The sequence below is a fragment of the Corvus cornix genome, chromosome 13 (genome assembly GCF_000738735.6).
Source record: "Corvus cornix cornix isolate S_Up_H32 chromosome 13, ASM73873v5, whole genome shotgun sequence".
NCBI classification, from domain to species: Eukaryota; Metazoa; Chordata; class Aves; order Passeriformes; family Corvidae; genus Corvus; species Corvus cornix.
In genome coordinates, this window is record NC_046343.1 from 13,448,232 (window position 1) to 13,457,476 (window position 9,245).

Here is a 9,245-nt window from a genome sequence, read left to right on the forward strand (position 1 = left end):
TTGAAAAGCTCTTTCTTCGTTGTAATCAATTGCAATAATCCATGTCAGTGATTTAGATGAAGATCAACTTTACCTTTCTTTGCTGATGACACAAAACTAAGAGCAATAAAAAACTTAAGTGCATTTGTGCACAACTAATGGATTGGATGTGGCATGTGCCAATGGAAGTCGGTATGTATAATGCAGCATATACTGGATGCCAAATTAATGGGATCATTTGGGCATTCTGGAACACTTGTGGCATTGAGTTTAAGTCATTTAAGGGGTCTGGCAGGGGTTGATGACCTTATGTTTTCAAAAGATTGAAGAAGCCTAGTACTACTATAGGCAAGCCATGGTAGGAATTTTATCCCTTCCATCAGCTGCTACTCAGTCCAAAGATGAAAGATAATAAAGCCAAGGCAATGAGATCATGCCTGGTGTCCCTAATAAGAAGTATATAAGAATGCAGATTCACCTGAACAGAGAGCTGGAGGTTCAGGCACACAGGTGAGGGACCAGACAGCCCAACCTCCTGCCAAACGTGAGGACCTTCACCAGGGCATGGGGCTCACACTGATCTGCCATGGCACTGCTTCCTACCTGGATTAGTTCCTGAAGGAAGCCGGCCATAGCATGGGGTGAAATGCATCTCACTGCCAACATGTAACATCCAGAATTACCTGATGAGGGGAGGAGACTCATTCAAGGAGCTCAGATGTGCAGCAGAGCTGGAGACAGGGCAGTTTTCTGCCCATTCCAGCAAACTGGCCCAAGCTAGGATGAGGCACAGGTACAGTTTTGTTGGGCTGGCTGGCACAGGGGCAGAAGAAGCTGGGTCTGATTCCTGTGGTCCTGCCACCGGGCAGACCAGCAGCAAAGGACCCAGCAAATCCCACATGCTGGTAAATAACAACATCCTGCTCTCTCTGCCTCTTCATGTGGAAGTGGGAGATGCTCCAAAGAGGAGCAAAATCACTCCCTTGGACTCCCAGGAGGTAAATATTTGCAGGCTTAGCTCAGAACATTCACCAAGGACCAGCACAGCACCCTTGATGTCTGTATGGGTACTGCAGATGCTACTGGGAGATCTCTGGGAGTCCACTGTCCACAGGCAGATTTCACTCTTTTTGTTTTATCTTTTGAAGAATGGCCTAAGGTCTGAGTTTGTGAGGGTGTTTAGAGGCTACCCCACTCAGCACCCCAGCCAGCTCAGGCCCCACTCGGTGGAGCACAGTCTGTGGACACCCAGCATCACCTGCACCAAAATGTCCCAGGCCAGGCTGGATGGGGCTTGGAGCAGCCTGGGACAGTGGAAGGTGTCCCTGCCCTTGCCAGGGGTGGAACAGGATGAGCTTTAAGGTCCCTTCCCACCCAAACAATTCTGGGATTCTGTGATCACACAGTTCATGGGGCTGAGGCAGAGCACAGCTCACACGTCTCCTGCAGAGGTGTGGAAACTTCCATCTGTGCTGCCCAAAGAGCACGAGATCCCTCTCAAACATCTCTGCTTCCTGCTCCCAGCATTCCAGCTCTGGGCACATCCTACAAAGGACACATGGACATTTCTGAATGGACAATGCAGAGATACCTTTATACAGCTGGCTCCTATTGTCACAATGATCTGGAAAGAATATTTTATTTCTTATCCTAAAATTAAATTCATGGGAGTATATATCTAAATACCATTACTGCTCTGACCTTAACAACAGGTTTTTAAGGGCTCTGAAATGTCTAGAAATGCTGAGACCCCATCAAAAAGGGGGGGAAAGCGCATGGGTGGCAAACTGCCACAAACTGCACTATAGCTCTGCCCATCAAAGCCACCTGGGTGCCTCCAAGAGGCAAACTCGGATACCCAGAAACAAGTGGGCACCAAGTAGAAATATTCTGCTGCATGAGGAAAAAGTTAGGAGCTTAAAAGACTCAAAAGAGTGGGCAAGGGAAACACATGGTGTTGAAGGGAAATGCTCCAAATAGCCAAAACCAATGGTGTAAATACCTCTTCCTCAAAAAATGCCCACCTGCACAGAAGCAAGTACTTCATCCACCTGGTCCAACTCGCTCAGGCAACATGAAAGGAGGGAGTCTACTGACTGAGGAGGAGCAGCTACGTGAGCAAGTGCTCACCTGGGTGAGTCACAGCCCTTAAATTATTACTCTTCGGCAGCGGGGATGATTTCGGTGCAGAAATACATGCTTCGAGGAAAGTTCAGAGGTGTGATGTTAATCTCAGTGTTATTTATGTCAGCTATAAATGAGCTAAATTATGACCTAGCTGAGCAAAACACTTTTGTAAACCAAAGCATTGAATATTGTGTAGTTTGCATGTTTAACAGGACCAGGCTTTCATCACGGAGTGGAGGAGAGCTAATAACCCATTGATTTTAGGGCAGGGCCCATTTAGGAAAAGAATTGCCTATACAGATTTGATCACCATGCATTACTTTGTAACATCTAATACCCTGGGCACAAAATAATGCTTAGAGAGGCAAATTGTGGAGCCATTTTTATCCAGAGAGGGTTTGTGCATGAGGGCATGGCACAGGGGCTGCTTCGGGCTGGGGCTTAAGCAAAGCCAGGAGGAGTTCTGAGGAGATGGTCAATGTTCCTCCAGTCACGCCAAACTCTGCCTTGTGCATCCACCCACGGAGCTGCTCAGCCATACCTGGGAGACCATTCACACACACAATTAAGCAAAGCTTGGAAAACGACCTGTCCAAAATTAAGTCCCACTGACAGTTCAATAATCCTTAATTCTCCTTGCATTTCTCCATCCTTGTTCAATAAAGACAAGTTTTTCTGGGCTTAAAGCTTCCAAACAGAGGAGTTTAGGTACATAGCATGGGCTTTTCAAAACATAAATTCACAGAGATATTTCACTTGCAGATTTAAGACTGCTTTGGAAAGATCATCCAAATGCTAAGAATTATCAATTTCATAGCAGCATCAAGCATCAACAGATTAAAACTCATCTTGACGGGATGTGCAGCATCTTCAGCACTCTCAGACCACATCTCCATCATGACTTTCACTGCCTACACTTAAATGACTCCCCCTGAAACAGCCATGCTGCAATACCGCTGCAGGAGCTGCTGCTGCCCTCACCCTGCCTGCACACACTGATCTCCTCCTCGGCTGACGGCAGTGCTTTGAGGAGTCTCCCGTGGAGGTAAAGGAGCATTTAGTGATGAGTGGGAGGGTGAGAGGTGAACCATGCTCCCCCACAACTAGCCAGGGCCTGTGCTGCAAGAAGGGCGTTTCAGAAACTGGGAAGTCAAACAGCTGCCCATACACAACAGCTCGACTTAAATTGCCCACCCCATAGTCCAAGTGCAAAATGTGGACAGGACAATCAACAGGATCAGGACAACAGCCAGCCCACCCCCAAAATGTGTCCTCTCCTCCACCAGGCAGCCACATGCTCCACAATTACAATTCTTGGGACGAAAAGGCTCAAGCTGGTAGGGTCTAAAGTCTGTGTAGGCCCCTTCAGGTGTCTCTCTCTGTTGATTGACCTTCAGAGAGACACAGCAGGGACCATCAGACAATCCTGTCACACCTGAACCAGGCTGGCAGGGAACACTGCTCTCATCCACAGGGAGAAATACCGTGTGTTTGTTCCAACTGGTGTTTCCCTGAGGCTCCTGTAAACACTGGATTAACTGGACAGAGTAGTTGGAGGTAACCCCCGCTTGTGTCCCCTTCAGCACGACCGCGCACATCGGAACCTCTGTACCGCCCACGCGCTCTTGTCTTACAAGACACGGATGCACGAGGCAGCCTGTGTCCCTCGTCCTCAGCACAGCTCAAAACGCACCTCGAGACAGCTCCTCGGGAACAAAGACACCAGCCACAGACTCCAGCAAGCCCAAGGCAGCTCCCGGGACATAAATCCCGCTATTTGATGACTACTCAAATAGCTGAAATGGAAGTTTGGTTGTGGTTTATTAAATCCTTTGACAAACTGGGGTGCCCCGAGGCTCAATGCTGCTGCCTGTGGCACTGCCCACGGGCAGCGGCGGCGAGGGGACCCCTGGGCTGTCACTGCCGAGTTCGGACCCACTCGGCACTGCCGTTCATTACAGGCTGTGAGCACCCCGTGGCTTTGCGCAGGATCCCCGCCCGTCACAAAGCCGGTTCCTGCAGAACGCAGCAGCATTTTGCTCCCCGCAAATACACTGCTCCTGGCTCACAGCATTTTGGGAAAAACTGCAGGGAAATCGGGAACATAGAAGTTTATAGTTATGGGGTGTTCGAACAGTTAAAGAACAATGATGTGTTGAACAAAACGCACTTTATGGATGTTCGACGGTGGAGGTAGAACGCAACACCAACACACACGCGAATATGTGTGCCCGTGTATGCCATCCCCACTCAGAGCTGGATTCTTCCACGCTTTCAGTAACACTCGGGTTTCTCGGGGCTGCTCTGTGTACGGTACCAGGGGGTTCTCTCCCTCTCCTCCCCTCGTTCAGTGCTGATGCGGGGGAGAACGCCGAGGGCCGGCAGTCCCGGCATCGCCGCGCGGCCAAGGGCGGTGGGATAACGAATGCACCGAACAGGGCCGGGCTGGGACTGGGGCGCAGCAGTGGCGGGGCGCTGGTGGGGACAGTGGACCGGAGTGCGGCCGTCCCTCGCACCCTGTCGCCCGGTATAGATTTCCCCGTTGTTTTTTCTTCCTTCTCAGCCAGAGACCTCCCCTCGATCGGTGTTTCAGCTTAGGCTGCCCATTCTGGCTGGTGAACGGCACCAGTCGGGCAGCTGCACGGCCCCAGCACCATCACCCCGGTGTGACTGGATTTGGCCCTGCCGTGGGATCTCCATAGCCTGCCCCCGACAAACCAAATCGACTGGAGCCCGTGCCCTGGTACCGCTGAGAAAAGAACCAGTTAGGGAAATATTTTCTCCGTCCCTCGCCCTGCGTGGCTGCCTGGCCCTGAACTGCCCTGTGCCGCAGCCGGGACCGGGACCAGCGGGCCCGGGAACGGCGTTACGCTCCTGCAGCCTCCCGGTGACCGAGGCCGGGCTGCGGCCGTGGAAGCGGCAGAGCCTCCTCCTCCCGGGAACGCGGCCACGGGAGCGCCGGCTCCTGCCCATGGCCAGGGGAAACCCGCCTGGCCGTGGCTGCTTTCTAAAAATGTCATTTTTGCAGCTTCCCCCGCTGGTGGAGGCCGGGGCACCGGGCCCGAAAACTACGGGAGGTTGTTCTGAAAAATCTCCCTGCACAACGGTGCTGGGGGTGAGCACCGGGAACCTCGGCCGCAGCCACCGCCGCCCCGCTGCCGGCGCGGTGCGCGCAGAAAAGGCAGCAAAACGAAAACCGCCGGGACCGCGTGGCTGGCGGGGAGAAATTACCGGGGACCGGCGGGGACTGCACCGGCGCCTGCTCCAGGGAGCGACGGCCCCTCACTCCTCCCGCCCGGCCGCCCCTCGCTCCCACGCGGCGCTGTCGACCGTGTCCCAAAGCCGGGATCGCTCCCGGCCGCTTCCCCCGCACCGGCGGAGAGAGCGACAGCACCGCGCACAACCGCGCCGGCCCCGCCGCCGGAGCCCAGCTCCGAATCCGCCCGCCGTCCCGGCCCCGCTCCCCGGTCCTCTCGCCGCCCTCATTTCGGCTTCTCTCCTTCGTGTTCGCCGAGCGTCCGCCGGCTGCCGCCCGGCACGCAGCACCCGGCCCGGCGGGCTCGGCTCGGCTCTCCCCGGCGGGCTCGGCTCGGCTCTCCCCGGCGCGGCGGCAGGCAGGAAGCGGAGAGACGTTTGTAAAGAAAACGTTTATTTACACGTCTCGGCAAGTACAAAGTATTATACATGGTCTGTGTCAACCCCAAATCTTCTTTATTATGAAACATAAGGCGCTTTCTCGAGAGCCGGTGGCGCAGGGAGCGAGTGCTGTTTCGGGGCGCTAAAGCTCATCGGCTGGGAAGGTGAGGACAGAACGGCGTGTGGTGCCTGGAAGGAGCCCTTATTACTACGGTGAATAAATTACAGCTGACATTAACTTCACCTGGGACAGATGGGAGCTACCGCTTTTCAGTTTAATAGGGTTTCCGAAGCTAATGAGTCATCACCGGCTCCACCGAGTCCCCTCCGCTAAGTGATAGGGAGGTATTTTTTTCTTTACACTATCCTCAGAACAGGAAAAAAAAAATAGCCTTTTGTTCCAAAGCCAACACAAAATACCTATGTTCAGATTTCGATATAAATAATCGAGGTTTTATATAATTCCATATTAATAGTGCCCAAAATCTCGATGCATAAATAAATTAAAGTATTAACACTTCTTACAAAAAGTGACATATTTCCCTTCCTAGTGGAACATCGACACAAATATACAAGCGGCTCCGCTCTGCGCCGGCCTCGGGGAAACGGCTCCGGCCCCGGCTCCGGCCGGACCCGATCCCGGTCTCGGCCCCGCGGGCGCCACTCGCCGCCCCGCCACCCGCCCCGTCGAGGGGAGCCGCGGCCCCGGGGCAGGGGGAGCCGCCGGCCGCGCTCCGCCGGCCAGTCCGCTGCGTGCCCTGGCTGCCGGGCTCAGACGAGGGAGGTGACCGGGGGGATCTTGGCGCTCTCCTCCTCCCAGGGCTGCAGGTTCTGCAGCGCGAACAGCGACGAGTTGTGCAGGCACAGCGGGTCGGGCTGGATCGACTCGTTCAGCGACTTCTGGAAGGCGTCGTGCTGCAGCTGCAGCATCAGCCGGCTCGCCTGCTGCCGCTCGGCCTCCCGCTCCTCCGCCGTCTGCCGCCTGCCGGGGGACACGCTCAGCCCGCGCCGGGACACGGGGCACGCTCCGCCCGGGACTCCGCGGGGAGCGGCCGGCCCGGGGCCGGGCCCGCGGCCGCGGGAACCAGGCAGGGCAGCCGGCGCGTCCTTCCGGGGCCAGGCACCGCCGGGCGGGCGGCCACCGCTTGACCGCGAACGGAGGGACTGCGGGCCGCGGGAAGAGCCTGGAAACCCGCCGTTTCCCAGTAATCCCGTTTCTAAATATTCCCCCGTTTTCTCCCAGCATTCCCCCGATTTTTTTTTTTCCAAACTATTTCCCCGTTTCTTCAAACGATTCCCTGTTATTTCGAATAATCCCTCGTTTTTACGAATAATCCCCCGTTTTCCGAATGGGGGACTATTAAAAAAGAAATATATAAAGATAATGACAATAATAATTATGATATTGTAATAATAAAAATTCACCCCCAGTGGTTTGGCTGACAGGAGCTGGCAAGGGGGGCGATCCCGGCCGGAGCGGGACTCGCGGGGCGGCGGGCGGGGGACGCCGCCGGGGGCGGCGGCAGAACGGGACGGCTCCGGGGACACGGGACTCACCGCCACTTGGTGCGCCGATTCTGGAACCAGGTCTTCACCTGGGCGTCCGTCATCTTGAGGGACTTGGCGAGGGCAGCGCGCTCGGCCGAGGCCAGGTACTTCTGCCGATGGAAGCGCTTCTCCAGCTCGCAGATCTGCACCCGGGAGAAGGATGTCCGCGGTTTCTTGCGCTTCGGCGGAGTCCGGTTCTGGTAGGGATGCCCGATGCGCCGTGTCACCGTGAAGGGCGTCAGCGCCGCCGCCGCTGCCCGGGTGGGAAGCACAGGGGTCAGCCCCGCGCCCGCACGGTGCCGGCCGCCCCCCCGGGGCCGCCGCTCTGCCCGCCGGCCGCCCGCGCCCCGCCGGCCCCCGGGGGGACCGCGGCTCCCCGGGGTCCCGCTTCCACCTCTCGTCGAAGGGCTGCGGTGGCGAGGGGGGCCCGGCAGCCCCCCGGGGCGCCCGGCGCTATCCACGCCGTGAGGAGAGCGATTTTTCGGCTCGCTGCGAGCGCGGGGGAGGGAAGCATCCAGCGGCCGCCTTTGCTTTTATTCTTATTCGCATTACTGTTATTATTTCGTTTTATATTTTTTATTGGCCCTTCCGTTCGTTGTCGGGAGCCGGCTCGCCCGCTCCGCCCCGGCGCCTTACCTGTGAACCTGTCCTTGACGAAGCGCCGGCTGCTCTCCATCCAGGGGAAGTTGAGGCTGCCCAGACTGGGCACGGCGGGCATGGCCGGGATGGCGCTGGAGATGGGCGGCGGCACGGCCCCGGGGATGGGCCTGTGCGCCGGCACCCGGATCACGCCGGCCGGGGCCAGGCTGAGGTTCACACTGTACGATCCCGAGTCCTCGAAGGGCGCGGCGATGGCCGGGAAGGGGGCCGGCAGGGCCGGGTAGGGCGCGCCGCCGCGGCCGCCGGGGCCGCCCAGGAAGGTCGCGCCGTCGGGGCCCCGGGGGGGCGGCGGGGGAGCGCTGTCCTGCTCGGGGCTGTTGAGGATCTGGTCGATGCCGAAGCTGATGGGCTCGTGCTGGTGCTGGCCCTGCGCCGGCCCTGGCGGGTCCATCCTCGGCGGGTCCATCCTCCGCCACCGCCGCCCTCGCGCCGCTGTGGAGGCGCCGCCGCTCGCGCTGCGCTCGCGGCCCGGCCGGACCCGCCGCCGACACCAAACTTTGCGGAGCGCGCGCGCGCCGCCCCGTCACCGCCCGGGGGCCGCCGCGCGCCCCGCGCCGCGTGCGCCCCCGCCGCCGCCATTGGCCGCCGCCGCCCGCCCTCCGCGCGCCCATTGGCTGCCGCCGCTCCGCACCGGCCTCGCGCCCGGGCGCGGGGGCCGCCGCCGCCGCGGTGACATCACAGGGGCGCGCGAACAATGGCCCCGCGCGGGGCGGGGGCGGGGCCGAGGCCGCACGTCGGGGGCGCCGCTCCCCGGCCCCGGCCCCGGCCCCGGCCCCGGCCCCGGCCCCGGCCCGCCCGAGCCGCGACCCCCGACGGCCCGAGGCCACCCTGCGAGGCGGGACTCGGTCCCCGCAGCCCGCGGCTGCCCAGGCTCCCGCCCCGACGGCAGCGCGGAGCGGCGGGCCGAGGCCGTGCCCGGGGCCGGGCTGGGGGGCGTCCCGGACCCTACAGGGCGAGATTCCGTTTGGGCTTAATTGGCAGAGCCCGGCGCGGCCGCCGAGCGTGTTTTCAGCCGGTCCCTGACGGCCGAACGGGACTCAAGGCGTTAACAATTAAATAACGCTCAGTGCATTTACTTAGTTCCCTCTTATAAAGGGAAATGAAAACAGGGAATAGAATTTCCCTGTTAATAGAATGTAATGGCATTTGATCAGCACCTGGCAGGGCGAGCCCGGGATGCCGGAGCGGTGACAGGAAGGACTTGATTAGTTTTTAAACCTTAGTATTCAATTACCGCAACGCTCCGAATCGTTTCTCCGGCAGCGGCAGCGAGCGGGACGGACCTGCCGGGCACG

General features: G+C 58.6%; 1 protein-coding gene across 1 annotated transcript; it reads right to left on the reverse strand.

Moving 5' to 3' along the window:
- Nucleotides 1-6,475: 6,475 nt before the first annotated feature.
- Nucleotides 6,476-8,366, reverse strand: TLX3 (T cell leukemia homeobox 3). Its single transcript, XM_039559828.1, has 3 exons — nt 7,927-8,366; nt 7,300-7,543; nt 6,476-6,724 (listed from the first exon to the last, which is right to left on the reverse strand). The coding sequence occupies exons 1-3, from the start codon at nt 8,354-8,356 to the stop codon at nt 6,514-6,516; spliced, it is 885 nt and encodes a 294-aa protein (XP_039415762.1). The 5' UTR covers nt 8,357-8,366; the 3' UTR covers nt 6,476-6,513.
- Between the last annotated feature and the right edge of the window lie 879 nt (nt 8,367-9,245).